Source organism: Cylas formicarius, unplaced genomic scaffold, assembly GCF_029955315.1.
Source record: "Cylas formicarius isolate icCylForm1 unplaced genomic scaffold, icCylForm1.1 PGA_scaffold_1__22_contigs__length_36826433, whole genome shotgun sequence".
Taxonomy (NCBI): Eukaryota; Metazoa; Arthropoda; class Insecta; order Coleoptera; family Brentidae; genus Cylas; species Cylas formicarius.
The window spans coordinates 15050810-15068492 of NW_026844264.1; the positions used below are offsets into that span (position 1 = coordinate 15050810).

The 17683-nt window shown below is 32.6% G+C and overlaps 1 protein-coding gene across 1 annotated transcript in view; it reads left to right on the forward strand.

Moving 5' to 3' along the window:
• LOC132696673 (protein big brother-like) overlaps positions 1 to 17101 on the forward strand; it is a 31342-nt gene extending 14241 nt beyond the window's left edge. Inside the window, exons 3-5 of the mRNA XM_060661643.1 lie at positions 7646 to 7873; positions 13333 to 13406; positions 16897 to 17101. Coding sequence (XP_060517626.1) covers positions 7646 to 7873; positions 13333 to 13406; positions 16897 to 16918 — 324 coding nt within the window. The 3' untranslated portion in view covers positions 16919 to 17101. The remainder of the gene's footprint in view (positions 1 to 7645; positions 7874 to 13332; positions 13407 to 16896) is intronic.
• Positions 17102 to 17683: the final 582 nt, after the last annotated feature.

Consider the following 17683-nt stretch of genomic DNA (forward strand, 5'->3'; position numbering starts at 1 on the left):
AACGACACGCGCTTTTTGGATGATATAGAAATTTTATTGTAAAAAATTAATGTAAATGAGAAGTCGACGAACAAGAAGTGTATTTGAAATATTTGGCAGTTTTAGATTAGATCAACGGGTCAGAAAGATTCTATTCTGAAATATAAGCTAATTGAGAAACCAACCATAAAACGCCGAATTGGCTGGTAGGTAGTATTGGGGCTGGTCAGTTCAACGGTCAATTGACCACTTATTAATTGAAGGGTCAATTGACCACTGCTTAATTGACTATAATATCTGTCTATGTATTTTACAGTAAATTATGATGCGTTAGTGATGTCCAATTTATCTATAATCCTCTCCAAGGAATACCCGAATACCATATTAAGCGATACCGGGAATCATAATAATCTCGACTCCATTTGGTTCGAAGAACGACGCGACGGTGACGTATTGCACATTATAAATAAATATAATTAAATAAATATAAATTTCATGGTATTTTAAAAATTATTTCGGCCAATTAACACAAAAAATTTTGAATTGTCAATTTTACAACCCTTCTGGTAGGTAAAGCAGATTGCCACCGTCAATTGAATTACTAGACAAATAAATTTGGTTAGTTTGGTTGCTTTTAATCCATTTGTCACCTTTGTAGTAAAAGTCGCACAAAGTTTGACACCAAGCTCAAACTATATTAAATATTTCATTTAGTCTGAACTCCCTTGATTTTTAACTCAGAATTCAATTTTCTTCTGTGTATAGTGGCAAATTTGTCTTGGGAAACTTTTAAGAGAGCCAGGACGGGAAAATACGCGGTGAGCGATATTTTCCGTAATTATTTTCATAGTTTTCTAGATAAGAATTTCAACCCTCTCCGGATTCAAAATCGAAAGGTAATGGGACTAATACATAAGAAAACCCTTTATACTCGAACACAGGGTATATAAATTGTACTGCGTATCGAATATTGTATTTCGGGTCAGTGGCGTGGAAGAATTTGTATCGACAACCAGCTCATGGGTTGTTAAGCACGGTAGGAGTGAGTGAAAGGGCCACCTAGTAGGGCCCCGATGCCTTGTGCCCTTTTGGATATCATACTCATCTCGTGTAACGCTCGAGGATATTCATTACTTTGTTGGAATATATAAGATCGCATAAAAAAGAGCAATGGCAGTAGGGATTTTATACCATTATAACGGGTAATGTTGCATTTCGCTAGCTTGCAAACTAAATTGTAATAGATAATTTCGGATTTAAATTTCAATGTCAAGCTGAAAACACTTAAAATATATTTCTCCAATTTCATCCACAAGAATTTGATATGCACACACCATGCCTAATTATAAAGTACCAAAAAGGAAACGGAAAACCACTAAAAACACGATATATTTTTACGGGCTTTACCAAAACCATACTTTCGATATATAACATCCCTTTTGCAGCTTATAGTAAGTTTTCGATAAATATTTACGCCGCTGTTAACCGCTATCGTTGGGCTATAACATATAAATATTTTTTTGTTCTCGACCTCAATTATACACTGATGGGACGCGAGCAGTATCAATTTAAGATGTCATCTTTCGGCCATTTTGGACGTTTCCGGTACTTTGTCACACTGATAGTATTTTGACGTCGGTCACTTTACTGAGTGAATGCATTCATGATATTTTGCAAAAATGTGTCAAAAAGTAATGTTAAAGATTTTAAATAGAACTAAACAGATACTATTTCAAGCTAATAATACGTTGCGAAAACATTCGCCAAAAGTTTAATAAATTTTGTCTCTAGCGGGTGTAAATTCAAAGCTAGACGGTCAAGATTTCAGGTCAACTTCCTGGAAATATCCAATTTTTGTTGGGTCTTGTTCACCGAACATAATAAATTGGCCCAATAAATAACAATTTCGAGCTACCTGTTCCATTCTCGGCTGCAATTATTATTACAACGTCAGCAGTTCGGAAATGTCCCAATTTAAGTCCTACCAGTCATCCTTTATCACGTCAAACGTTCCACAAAGGAGAAGGAATGGTCATTTCGGGTCTGACACAAATAGGTAATGCGAAGCCGTTATTGATAAGTATCCGCCGATTTATCTTTGGGAAAACATGTTTGCGTCATCTCTTTAGGTTAATTTTTTGATTGACAAAGACAATTTTAATAATTATACATTGTATATTAATCGACAAAGAATGCAAATATTTTTTAATTTTCAATTGTTGCAGAAAAAATTGTGTATTGGATTTTTTCTATAACCAAAATCCTTTTTAAAAGCGAAAATATTGGTTAAAATTTGCAAAAGGATACCTTTTTCTTAAAGGAGTGTCCGAACGAAGGGTGGCATACAACGTTATTCTACATTCAATGGTACTGTCAATACCCCAAGTGACAATTTTTAGTAAGACTTGAAAATCTGCTTGGCAAAATAAGATATTTTTAAAGTCCTATACACCTTTCTTGAAGGTGGTAGACGTTTACTTGAAGGTGGTAGACACTTGATAACGGGTAGTGATACAACTGTCCGAAACATTGTGTAAGTTAAAAATAAAGACAATGGAAGTTCGACATCCTTTTAGTATGCCTATATACCTTCCTAAATTTGGGTTACACTAATTGGCATACAATAAAAGGAAGAGTTTGGTGAATCAAAGAAATATAAGATCGACGTTATAGTAACTACATGATTATAATTATAGAAATGGAACAGATAATAATAATAAATTTTATTATTTAAAAAATCTACTATTTACAATACAACTTCATTTGCATATTTTGGGTATTATGTTATGAGTAGGTAGGTGAATTATAGTAGTTGGAGTTTATAAAAATAAATACTCCACAGTCTCCTTATAACATGTTATCAGCTTCCTACATTCTTTGTTCTATCTCAATCACATTCTCCATCCTGATTTCAAAATATCTCTATTCTCTTTCTCAATTAAAAGTGGTTATCAGTTTTGAGTTTTCGTTTCTTCAAAGTTTTCCCCAATTTCTTCTTACCCATGGGTGGAAGTAGTTTTTTTGCTTTCAATTAAAACGAGTGTATTATTCTTCTAATGGCAGTCTTTTCATCCAAATTTATTATAGTTTCTTTTGTTAATGCACAAGTTGGTATATTGTTGCCTGCCCATTGCCAGTCATATTCGAACATAACTATTTCTCAACTCAAGTCAATTCAACTCTTAACTATTTTTTCACCTCCGAATGTCGGGTTTTGGTATCGAAGAGCTGTAAACACATCAAGAACAAATTTCTCATTTTTAGAAAGCACAGCTTTCGTAGTCCGTTTCTCATCACCAAATTCCCAAACACTAGCCTTTTTCACGAACGCACTTTGCCAACAACTGCCACAAGTGTTGCATGTCCATGGAACACTGCTGATCCCACTAAGTATTACAGTATATTGATTTATAACTCTGTCGTATTAAGATACAGAGAATAATAAAAGTTTATTTTAAACAACACGTGAAATAAGTTACCGAAAAAAAAAAATAAGATGGAGATATTATAATAATATACTCGAACGAAAAATTGAAAAGGTCGGTCAAATATTTTTTCTACTATCTAGAGTGTGGGAAGCGTCACTTTACCATGTCAGTTCCGTTTCCAACGAATCCGAGCCACTTCGGACGTTTCCGCAGGGGTTTGGAGCAATCGGATGTTTTCGGAGATATTTCCGACGCTTTGAATTTTGACGTTTGTCACTCGTTTATTAAACACTCGCTCCGGTGGTGACAAATAAACTCGTGAGCCAAATGCTGTTTACCGCACTTGTTGCATAATATAGTATTATAGGCATATTATCAATATTATATATAAGCATTACAATATAAAGATCTTGCGGTGTTGCCGGTGGGTTTACGTGTATTTTAAAGTGGCATTGAAAGCAGAATTTATTAATAAAATTGTAATGCAAAATGTGAAAGACTCAACTTCTCATCTACTATACAAAAAAAAAACCTTTACGTAAATCTCTAAAAACTAAATTGGATGTTAAACCTCGGGTATCACTTTCACTGGATCGATGACCAAACATCAAGTTGGCGGCACTTTATAAAAGTCAAAACCCGCCAGTCATCGCGCAGTAATCACTTTGGACTCCTGTTTAAAACGCCTCGACGAGTTCCCTCTTAAAAAATAACTTAAAATAAGACAGATGGCAATCTTAATGCCTTTTTAATACAATTAGCGAATTCGATTTAAAATTAAAAAACGGTGCAAGTGTCAACTCTCTGGTCCGAGATAATAATGACTAACCAGGAAATTTCCTCTGCGTCATTCTCTTAATGGACTACAATTAAAACGCTTAGTAACAACTTAATTGTGCAACTTATAAATTCTCTGTAGGCATCAAAATATTCGCTTTACAAGGTAACTAGCTATACAGTGTGCCTTACAACTAGATTCTCATATTTTTGATGGAAAAACAGTATCCAGAAATTTAAGTGAATTCAATCATTGTCATTGGCATTTATCAAATATGCAAGTTTAAGGCAATTTAGGTCATTTGCCCTTGCAAAAATATATAAAAAACGTACGTAGGATGCAAAAAAATTAAAGGAAATTTTATTTTAACTTGTAAAATGCATTGCATTAAATTTAGTATTTATAGATAATAAAATTGTAAATACATATATGTACGGGCTGCCCTGCACACACTTACAAGTATATTTATTATTATAAAGTTCTTCTATAAATTAAATAAATCAAAGTTTTTGGTATAATTCAATCATGATCATATAGGTAAGTGTTAAAATATGGCAGACCATCATGTACAATTTACATTAATATTAATTACATTAAATTAATAAGTGTTATGTTCTTCCTTTTCTGTGGAACTGCCTTTTCATCTTCCAAGGCAAAAGAATACCTTCGAGGTTTTCCGTGACCCTTTGGTCCATCAAAATTCAATGTAAAGTGAGTATTTCAAAAAATTTTGCTGCTGGGCTTTTTTTGGGTGATTGCAAGTTGCCGGATACCTTTCCTTCCTGCAATAACTCACCATTTTAGCAATATTTATCTATATTCATTATGTATCTGAAATATTGCTCAATTTACATGGTTTTATGGATTAATTTTCTACTTAGACCTATAAAATTGGTTGTACTGAGCGGAATCCGTCGTTTTATTACTCCTACTTCTTTGAAAAATTAGATTGTAATAATTTTGATTTTTGAAGAAAAGAAAAATTACATTCTAAATATTGTAAATAATGTAATAAAATAAAATCAAAACTCGTAGAAAGAAAATGGTTGCGAAGTATTTTGTGATGGGACACCACGTATTCTACGTTTGTTGTCTGAAACTATTTAAGCCTTGCTGCAGGTCGAAAATTATCAACACGGAACATTCTGGGGTCGAACGACCCTTGTCGACGTTTTTAGAGGCCGTTTTAATTTATGTCCTAAAGCGGAATTGTCAGTTGTAAAGCGAGAATAAGAGCAATTTGGTTTTAAAGGCTTTAGTAAATCTTTTCTCGTTGTCCGCCGGCGAGTTGTCTTCAATTGCCGTCGCCGTGCTTCAAGGGCGCTTTCGAAGATTATAACGAGCTACATTAAATGCTATAGGGCAGCCACATGTTACATTTTAATATGAAACAACGCGTGAAATTTAGTCGTAGCTTTTGTTAAAAAAAGCACATCGTTTTTAGCTTCTATTTAATTTTTTAGTGAAAAAAAAAATAATTCGTAGGAACTGTCAGCCGGCGACAATTTATTGGCAAAAATTTAAACAAATGATTTGATAAATGTAATATATATTTAAAACCATTATTTGGTGCTATTTTTAAAAAAGTCATTAAGGTTTTATTGATATTTCAATCATTACATAATGGTAAAATAGTTTTGTGTTTTTTTTTATTTGTTTTAATAAAAATAATATATGAAATGGAATAATTTATAATATTTGTTAAATGGCTAATTACTTAAATAATCACAACAACTTTACAAAAATGTCCATTAACTGAACAATTATATAATAATAATAATCATTTTTTTATATTATGCATACCATAAAAAATTTCTAATTAATTTTAGCTTTACTGTGTTTACTTTGAAGTTTTTTAGTTATTAACAGAAGGCCAAGCAACATGATGGCTGCTCCAACACCTTCCCCAAGGAAGGTCAAGGGCCTATTTTGTTTCTAATGTACATAAATAATATAACAGAATTCCTAGCACTATGAGAAAATGTTAAAATAATGGACGATACAAGTTTTCTGGTTACCACGAACACTACCACTAACTTTATGAAGATAGTTGAAGATTGGTTTAAGAAGAATAAATTAGTTGTTAATAATAGCCAAACAAACATAACATTATTCAAGACGTACAAGGATAAAGCCATTGAACTAAATACTATCAACATAAATGTCTGAGGCAGAACCAAACAACAAAAACGGGACGTTTCTGGATAATATATTGACTTGGGATTCCCACGTTATTGTTATTATGTATGTAAGTGGGGGGACTGATTTGTTCAGTTTTCGAAAACTTTTTGATGAAGCAAGACGCTAAGGTGTGGAAAAAACATATTCTTAGGCAGTTTGTCTGAATCATTTCAAACCTCTGACGTTCAACAAATAAGACTTGGCGACGTTCAACAACATGGCTGCTGATAGTTCGTCAATTCAACAGTTTTCAGTTTGGCTTTTTTTGAAAAACAGTCTACTTACTGCCCCTATAATAGCTTTTTATAATGACAATTAGAAAAACACTTTCATGGCATCATCGCGTATTGCTACAATTTTCTTTTACAGCCGATTGACAACTGTACTAACAACGTGGCATTCTAAAATTCGTTATTTGCGCAATAACAATTCGAACGCCTACTCATTGGACAAATGTCCGCCGCCGACTTCCACTAATGCGCGTTCAACAATCGGTAAAAACGGTCATTTCCGGAAGTAGGCAATAAACGTAACAGGGCGTAAAATATAGTCTTTCATGGCCTGCAAATGGACAGCCTTATCTAATTGTTACCTATTCAGTTTAAATGTTGTTTGAATAGACAGATTTTTACCCTGTACATAAGGGGGGACATGATAACTGTGAAATCGTTTGGATTAGTCGATCCTTTGTGCAATACGTTGTTCATCGTACGTGTATGTATAATATATACCATTTACAGAGTGCAGGAAAATATTTTCTCCATTCCATGACGGCCGTATGAACGTATATGTAAATTTTATCAACTTGAAAGCTTGTTGTGGATTAATTGAAAATATAGAGGGAAAAAATTGTATGGATATAAATAAATTCGACATCTAAGAGCTACTCGCATCACAGGAGTTATTGGAGTTTCAATTTGGAGGTTAGGGTTTTAACCGATATTTTAAAAATGGAATATTTCATTTTTATATCACATTTGGAGTGTTGATGAGGACAATTTGAACTACTCATACCATTTTGCCGTGACCTTGTCAAGCATGAAGTCTGTGCGCCACCTTCTTATATGATTTGTACTCTCTCTATGTAAAACGTAGTAAAATTGAGAGCAATTTTAATTCAATATTATATGTAAACGACGTCGCCATGCGAGGGCAACATTTTACAATTTTGCCAAGTTATCGAAGGTTGTTTGAAAGTTTGATATTTTTGTACTGTTTGACGAGCATCTAATTTCACGGTTAATGCATTCAGCACCTATATACCTACTTTTCTTTACAGGTAAACATCAAAGCTTCCTTCATAATGAACGGAGTATGCGTGAGATGGCGGGGCTGGATCGATCTCGAACGTTTGGACGGTGTCGGCTGTATCGAATACGATGAAGAGCGTGCCCTTCAGGAAGACGCGATTTTAAGGGAACAAATTGAGAGATATAATCAGAGGTTGCGGGAGTTTGAAGACAAACAGAGAGGATATAGGCAAGACAGGCCCGACCAAGACCTTGAGGTACGTAGCCATGGTGCCATGCCAATGCAAAGAGCCTACATGAAAATGTTTTGACGCGGCGGCGACAACGGTTCGTGGCTGTGATTTTTTGGAAGAGATTGTTACGGTAAACTAGGTGATTTTCTTGTAAAGACCGTCTACCTATGGTATAAATGTAGATAGTAGACTATAAGTAGATTTACTGAATGTAAACAGGACATGAAAGGTCACTCTGGAAGCTCCATCACCAATATTGTCATCCTCTCACTTTCTAATACTATTTTTGATCTGCTATTGGTAGGATGAAAACGTATTTGCGCCCTTCATGTGAACTTTATGTTCGGTGGCACCTACAACAATATAGTGAACGGTCGAAGTTTTTACAGTCGACGGTTGGTCTCAAATTTCAGCCCGATATTTTACTGTCTCAGCGATACACTGTATCTGCATATATGAAAGAGACAGCCCTCTTTCGTAGTAAGAGATTAGCCAAAGATAGGAGTAATCACTTTAGGACTTGTGATATTAAAATATAGTGCAACTCGTCTGTATAAAATTCGAATAGTGCGACTTCTGACTTTTGATAGGTTGTCCTATGATTTAAACGACAAATTACGATTGATTTTTGCAATATTACGAATATAAATCATTATTGTATTTATTTTTCTCTATTATTTCTTTTTGTTTTTTTTTTTCACTTTGTTTAGTTATAGTAATACGTGTTTGCAATATGTAAATATAACCTGAATAAATACAAACAAATTACGTTTTCGTTTTTGTTTTATTTTAGTTCCTTCATTTTTCACCACATTCTTTTGACATTTACCAATAAATTCACGAGGCAGGTTTGCAAAAATATATATACTTATTCATTCTATTGTAAGGTAAGTCAGTACAGAGTGAATCCACATTATGAAAAATACGTTTGGACGATTAAAGGTTGAAATAGAAGTTGCATTTTTCATAGGACTTATTGAAGTTCTAACCATTGACAAGAATGAGCAGAATGGTACTAACTGGATGTTGATCTATTAATTGACCAGCTTTTTGCACTTGATGTGATCCTTTTTATTTTTTTCTGCAATGATCAACACTCGTGCATGTTTATGTAAACTAATGTCTGCAAACTTTTATAAGTGCTTTTATTCCTGGGGCGCATAATTATTTCAAGATCACGCGCAACGATCGTTAAATCCCGCAGAAAACAATCGAAGCAGGAACGCAAGCCCCTTCAAATCCCTTAAGCTCACCCGATACTCTCCATATAACGAATAGCAAACAGACGGGGCTCTTTGGGTTTCCAATTCGTAAACGGTAGTAAAAATATTGAAAAATCATGAGACTTTGCAGGCTTTCATTGAGTTTAAACTTTACCAGTATCAGATCGTTCATTCTTATCAGAATAATAACTTAGTTCCAATTTTTTTTTGATTATTGAACAACTGTAATTCTTAATATTAATAAATTCTGAATATAAAGACATATAATTAAATCATTTCATTGTGCCAATACAAATTCGACAAATTTTGCGGCTAGTTGCTCATAATTTTTAATTTCTATGACAAAAATTTTTCTCACCTACCTTACCTTGACTATAACTTTAAACTAAAAGAAAGTATTCTTGTTGTCGATAAAAATGAATTGTTTCCAAGAAAAACAGTAATAAACGAACAAATGTTTTAATTTTAATAAAAAGGATAATATGCAATGAACACAATTATCATTGGTTTATTTTTGTCGTAAGTAGGTTGGAATTCGAAAATCATCGAAAGGATGGAAAACTTTGGTTAATGAGCAGAAAGATAAAATGTTCATTTATTTAATATCCCACGAACCTCTGTTCTCGAGACAAGAATATTAAAAATGTTAAACAACTGTTGATCATTTGATGGAGAGACCTCTTCAGTATTTCTTATTAATCTGCCAGTCTTAAGCCGTTTACATTTCAGTGCTTATATATGAGCTAAAATTCATCTAACCAAATCTAGTTACTTTAGTCAATCTGAAATTAAAATTTAACATGCCTGGTTTTTAGAACAACGAAAGTGAATTTTAGTTTCCACATTGTAAATGCATATACTGTGAACTTTATGTTGGGTGAAGTGCAGAAAAACGGTTACACCAACTTCGAGGAACTCGCTAAGATCCAACTGAAAAGCTCTTAATAGCTACTTAATTTTTGGGTAAGATTCAGTCATTGCGACTGGTGTATAATTTACCTTTATCTGCGTAGCGTCCAATGTTTGGTCCAGTTCGTTTCTATAAAAAAAACATAAATATTGCTTCCCACGATAAAATCAAAAGTCCATGACGTTCAAAGACCTGAAAAACGTTTTGCTCGGACAATGGACCGTTTTAGAGAACCGCCGACTTAAGTGAAATTCAAATCTCTTAATAACGCCTTTTGTGAGCGTTTTGCGCAAATACTTATGAAAAACCAGCGGTCACAGGTGCCGAGCAGGTAGTTTGACGAAAGGTGCTCTTTGGTCTATATTTCTCACTCGAACATTTAATGCGAATATTTAAAATATGTGGCTGGAATATTAATATAAATATAGTTTTGTAGTTTGGGATTGAGAAATGAGTTGTTACTAAACTTCGAATGTTCTATCCCCTTATCTCCGACGCGTTTAGAAAAAGCTTTATTAGGAACCCATCGGTAGAGATCAACTTTTTTAATCTTTATAAGACACCTTGTCCAAAAAACAAAACTACAATTAGAATTATTATTTTACATTTTTCGATAAAAATTGCGTTATTTTCATAAAATTAAATACGAATTAATTGAATCATTGAAAAAGGAGCCGGAACAGGATGAACTGTATATCCCCCAATTGGCATCTAATATTGCCCATAGAGGTAGATCAGTTGATTTAGCAATTTTTAGTCTCCACTTAGCTGGTATCTCTTCAATTATAGGAGCAACAAATTTTATTACCACAATCATAATATACCTATAGATCAAGTTTTTCTTTTTACCTGAGCTGTAGGTATTACAGCACTATTACTCCTTCTTTCCCTACCAGTACTTGCAGGAGCTATTACTATATTATTAACTGATCGAAATATTAACACTTCATTCTTTGATCCAGCAGGAGGGGGAGATCCTATTTTATACCAACACCTATTTTGATTTTTTCGCCACCCTGAAGTTTACATTTTAATTCTCCCATTGAATTGATGAATTATTAATAATTTATTTTTCCAGTACTAAGGCGCCTACAGGCAGTTGCACATGTACGTGCGGTGATGTTCGCCAGGGTGTAGACAATTGTTCGATGAAAAGAGCGACGCACATGTTTTCTGTTCTTGCTTGAATTCAAGCCTGTTCAGACTTGTACGCGCGTACATGCATGCCTGTGTGTAGAGAAACTTTTCTATATTGAAAGGCTTTTGTCAGTAAGGCAGCTTATTCTAGTCTTTTTTGTGAACACGGCAGATTTTAGAAATTTTACAAAAGAATTTCTCACAGAGTTCAATGAATTGTTCAAATCCTATCCCTGTTTGTGGAAAATAAATTCCAAGGAATATATAGATAGAAACAAGAAAAATGAAGCATACAATGTGTTAATGTGAAACTTCAAGAAGTAGCGAAAAATGCGACTAAAGGAATGGTTAAAACCAAAATTAACAGCCTTCGATCTAGTTTCCGAAGAGAAACGAAAAAATCATGGAGTCGAGAAGATGAGATGCTGGAACAAAAGAAATATACGTACCATATTTATGGTATTCTGCTTACTTCTATTTGTAAAAGAAAATAAAAGAAACGCAAGACAAAATCCGAGGAACAAACAGACGAAGTTTTTGCTCTACTCTACTAGTTGGAAGTGAACCTTCCAACAAGGACAATCAATTCGCCATTTTTGCGAAAAACTTCCCCGCAAAATTGGAAGTACTTAATAAAGAAGCTAGCATATTACAAAAAAATACTACTAGGATTATTTCATTAGCAGATGATTCACGAGAGCCGAACAATTTCCAGAATTATGATGGTGCCTATGTTTACTATGCTAGCTATCATAACTACAATTTAGGTCATCACCAGCAGCAACATCAAGAGCAGAATAATTATTTATTAAATTCAAATATTCAAATATATCAGATAGAATACATGAAATGCAAACTTATTGGTTACCGAGCCCATCACTTCAACATGAGGGTTTTGAGATCAATTCTCAAGAAAATAACGCGGGAAGCTCCGCCACAACTTCAAGATTTTTTAGAGAGTATAAACCTCTGATTGAAAATAATTAAGTTTTCAAGTTGTACTTAAAATATAGAATATATTATGGGAGCTTGTACTTATTTAGGTATTGTACGTACCTTCATATAATCATCCCTTAGCACTTCATAAATGGCACTGCATGTCTGTGGAATTATGTTACATAATGACTGTGGAGAGATGATGGTAGAAAATTTCAAATTCTCGTAATTTAATATTTTCAGAGAATTACGAAACTTAAACAATCTCAAATTTCTCATTAAAATATCGAAATTACCGTCAAATTATGTTTATACAATAATCAAATAAGCAAAGTCTCCAATACACATTTTCCTATTTATGGAACCTTTGGCATATAAACAACACCTTACCTGCTGCAGATATCAGATAGTTTATTTATATCTACACTCTAATTTTCAAATTACTCGCCTCCTCGACTTCAAATAGGATCCGCAATTTGCAACGTACGCCGTCTTATACACATATTCATTTCCAGATTATCTCAGGATTAGTTTTTAAAGTTTTTTATCTTCATATATCTATAGGTACGCACCCAAATTCTATCAAGTCGTTAATTCTGTCGGCATCCCTGTCGGCACATTTTTTAACGTTTTTTTGAGAGCTTTACGACCCTCTTTCCGAAGATACAATGAAGCATGGCGCTTGTAGTTTTTTTTTGTCACAGGCGGCATTTTTAAGGGATTATAGGATTTTCCAGTGACATGTTTATTTGCCGATTTCCAAACATCGATTTGTTTCAGTTGGAAAATCGTGTATAGTTTAAGATCAAAACGTCAATTAAAATAGAATTTGTTAGAGCTTGAATTCGTATTGTTTTTTCGGCTCTAAATATATAAATTGGAGTTTGGGAAGCTTTTCTTAAAAGTAGGAAGATCGGATTACATACTTATTTTACTCTGGTTTATTAAAAAAGTTGGTAAACGTAATTAATTAGCTTTCAGAAAGTGACACTGAAATGACCCTTAGTGAAACATCGGTTGTACCAAAACTCACCTTGATATCTCAATACGTTTTCGACAAATTTAAAATAAATTATAAAAGATATGTTTTCTTATATTTTTCATAACATTCTGCAACGTTCTGTACAACTTTTGATCTAATTATGATGACGTTCGTTCATCTGGTAATAATAAGAATTGCCGTTAAAATTCTGATCAACTTTTGAAATAACTTTTAGAAGGAACACTCATCTAATTTCATTAATATTATTTATTTGATTAATTATAATTTGTTTCAGTTGAGAATGTCTAACAACATCCATCACCATGGCCATCACGCGGCTGTGGCACCTCGCTGTCATGGACCACCAAGGTAAACAAAATTACACTAAAAAATTCGTCTGCCCATATTTATGCTGTTAAAACAAAACGATAATATCTGTTTGATGATACTGTAATAACTTTAATGACGGTGGGAAGCGGTGGGCAGGTATCTTCATTTTCGGAGATGTATTGCTATTATTCGTTGGTTTTCATTTGACAAAAATAAAATTTGCAAAATGTTAGTAATGAAGAGCTTTAGCAGGAGTTTTAGACATTTAGGCGGACTAATTGTGTATTATAGGTTTCGTCAAGTCAGTCACAACTAAGTACGCAAAATAAAAATAACACAACGCAATATATAAGAAGCGTATTCTAGAAGCAAAAATGTTAGTTCAGATTTAAAAATGTTTATACTACTACTATTCTCTGGCTCTGGGGAAAGTTTATTGAAGACCTTCATAAACTATTTTTTTTGAAAATTCTAGTCTATTTTTTTAAAATCGAGAATTCGCCTTTACTCCGTGTATTATGTACGTGGTATATACTGTCGCAAACTATACGCTAAAGTATTTTAAACTCCGGGGCATGAACTATCCGGCAACACTCCAGCAATACAACTTGGGACTTTTTTGGCGATTTGAAAACACAACGTATAACTTCCATTTCCCCAAAAGAGAATACCATAAAGTAGTCTTCTGCATTATTGATTCCAACTAGTTTTTTAATTTTGTATTAGCAAACAATGACTCTGCATCTTTGTCCGGCCAGACATTTCACAGAAAGTTTTTTTGTTTTTTTTTATATTAAAAAAAAGAATTAGTTCATTAATTTTGTTTTCAGAAGTTGCAGTCAGTGTACTTCTCTATATTTATCAAATAAACGAACTAAAACTTTTGTGTGTTTTAGAAAACTGAAATTTAAACTGTTTAGTCATCCATCGCTAATTTCAATGATGCCTACTTAATAAGGATCATTTATTTCCTACATCAGTAATATTAAATAAATCTTCTCAATAGGTGTTATTACAAGAAACCATCTAGATTTTTCACTAACTGGGTGATTCCATTACTTTTTTTACTTAAAATTTCTAAGATTTTAAAACTAGACTTTTTAAATCCTTTATACATATTATTCATCTATTTTACTGTAAAAATAAAAGCCTAAAAGTAGTTTACTACAATATCAAAGCGGCCACGGTCCTGACATAAAATAAATTCGAGTTCTAAAATCATGTAAATTTTCTGCACTACTTTATCAACTCCATTTTTGTAAACAGTAATCAAATGACGTACTTTCAACATGATTCACCAGACATTTCATAAATCTCAAGGTAGATGGCGCTCGAGTCATATAAATTAAAATTCAAAAATTCGTTAAATTTTAAAGATGGAATTATTGAACCGAAATTGAGTGTTAGCTGAATACATTAACCAGACAATTTTTTTTAGTTTGATCACAGAAATTAAAAATTAGAAAAATTAGAAATAGAAATTAGAAATGGACACGACACGGTAGTAACATCTGACCGATATATTGTAGGTTCTCTCTGAATGAGAAGTTACATTATTTAGATTTAAATTTAAATGTGTTCCTGATCATCTAACTAACACAAAAATTTCATTATTAATTTATTAATTAATGACCAGTGGGAACAAACAATACAAGATATAAAAAAATACAGTTGGAACAGAATAGCCCATCTACCTCTAAAATATTGTCTTTAATACTTAACACTTATTAATACATATTTTCTTATCGTAACCTATTCTCCAGCTTATAATATCTTTAATACATAAATCATATTTACACAACATATTAAAAATATAAGATAAAACTTGGTGTATAACCCTATTATCCATATCCATATACATTTTTTTGTTAAAAAGAATATGTAATTGTAATTCTATTTATTATTTATAATTATAAATTTTAGATAAATATCGTTATTATAATTTTTGTTAAAATGGAGATTGCCAATAAATAAATAAATGAATAATACTGAAAATCAGTTAGGTTCAAATGAATTATGTCAATGTTGGGAATGGCGAGCATAGACTCAAAATACGTGGATGCTGAAAAATATCTAACAGCCTCGACATTAAAGGCATCGGTTTCGTTTTCAACAAAATTTGGTAGCCATTTCCAGTGTGAAAAAAAAACGTTCAACATTCGACAATGGCAGAAAAATTCAAGTGTCAATTTAGATGTTAGCGTTCGCGACAGATAATGGCAACTTCCTTTTTTGTCGGCACGTTATGCGTCTTTTGAGAAATTTAGACAACTTTAAACGTATCAGTTGCAAACAAAGCGGCCCTTCGAATTCGCGAAGCATTGCGCTTTCCTAATCGCACATGATACGTTTGGTCGCTTGTAAGGGACTTTCTAAAAATTGCTTTTCAGCATTGTTAAAGTGTCACTACTTAGAAAAAGTATTGTAGCGACAACGGGGGGTGATTACACAAGGAAATCCTGGTGACACTACCTGGGCTTTTTGTTGACAGCGGGGCACCCTTAGATAAATGTCATATCGGGAGCAAATCCGTATCAAGTTGTGCCTTATGCCGTATAAACGGGGATAAACAATTCTACGGGACTGTATACGTTTTTTTATTCAACAATATTATTTGAAAAGGAGTAACGAGACTGGTTGTTTTTAGTCATTCATAATTGTAATTCACTCGTACGCTCGGGATATAAAAGTAACACAAATTTTACAATAGAAAAAGATGGCTATTAATAGATAATTTGTCTTTTTCATGGTCATTTATTTGGGTTTTCTCGTTTGAATACTTCACTTATATAGCATATATTCTAACTGACATTAGTTACAAATTATTATTTACCGATCAAATAATATATTTTTTAAATATTTATATAAAATAAAATTTGCAATAACCTAACTTTTTAAAAAAATCTTCGAAAATTCAGCGTCATATGCAATAGATGTTTTGAGGATTTACTTACCCATGTTGTAAAAAGAGTTTACGAAACTGTTTATTAATTAACACCAAAATATTTAAAATATATGACAACCACTTAATTCGAAAAGGAGGTATTATTATTATTTTTCACCAATGGCGTCCGCATATAAGGTGTGAGCTGAATATTTTGAAGAAGGTACACCACTGATTGTGTAATTAAATATTATGCTTTCTTGTGAAGTTTTGTTATTTACAACTTGTCTGCTTTATTATTATTTGCAATACAATACAATTTTATGTAATGTATATATATATATATATATATATATATATATATATATATATATATATATATATATATATATATATATATATATATATATATATATATATATATATATATATATATATATATATATATATATATATATATATACATAAGGCGCATATAAGGTGTGAGCTGAATATTTTGAAGAAGGTACACCACTGATTGTGTAATTAAATATTATGCTTTCTTGTGAAGTTTTGTTATTTACAACTTGTCTGCTGTATTATTATTTGCAATACAATACAATTTTATGTAATGTATATACGTAATGTGATTTTCCTTTGTTTCAGGGGAGAAAGAAGAATGCCGTAAACACGTGTAGTTTTGGTTATTTATGGATTTTATGTGATATTAATTTTATGATTCCAATTTTTTTATCAAGCAATAATATTAGGTATAAGGCGTAAGGCTTTTTATACTTTCAGAATCTAAAGCCTGTTGTAAACGCATGTTTTTGTGATTGTATTTGTAATAAAAAGTTTCTGTTGCGACGTTTTCATTTTTTTGTCATTGCTCTACATGGTTTTACTTTCCCAACAATTTAGAATTAGTTCCGAATTTTATCGAAAAACCGTCTCGTATGTGATTTTACACGGTAGGCGCAAGTAGGGTCAACCCTTTGGAGAATAAAAACGCCTCGATGGAATACAAAGGGATTATTTTACGCCCTTTTCCTAAATCGACGAAATTGCCACATGTGTCGTATATTTAGGCTGAATTATAACTTCATAGATAACGTCCAAATGTTATATATCGACTTTTTTGGTAATTCGCGACACGTGCAAGGCGGGTAACTTTTTTGAATCACCAACATTATACAAAATAATTAAACTGAAACGGGGGACATCCAAGAAGTCATTTCTTGAGTTTTATTTTAAATCCATTTTCCAAATTATTCGCCTTTTTTTTTTTTAATATGGACGGTAAAGTTATTTAATTGGCAAAATTCCATTTTTATTTTAAGCAGTAACAGAAACTGCCTATGCTGCAGCAAGTAGTATGTTGTAAAAAAAATGCCCAACACCAGCGGCATGTAAAAAAGCCTTCATGAAATTTAAAAAAAAACGATTTTATTTT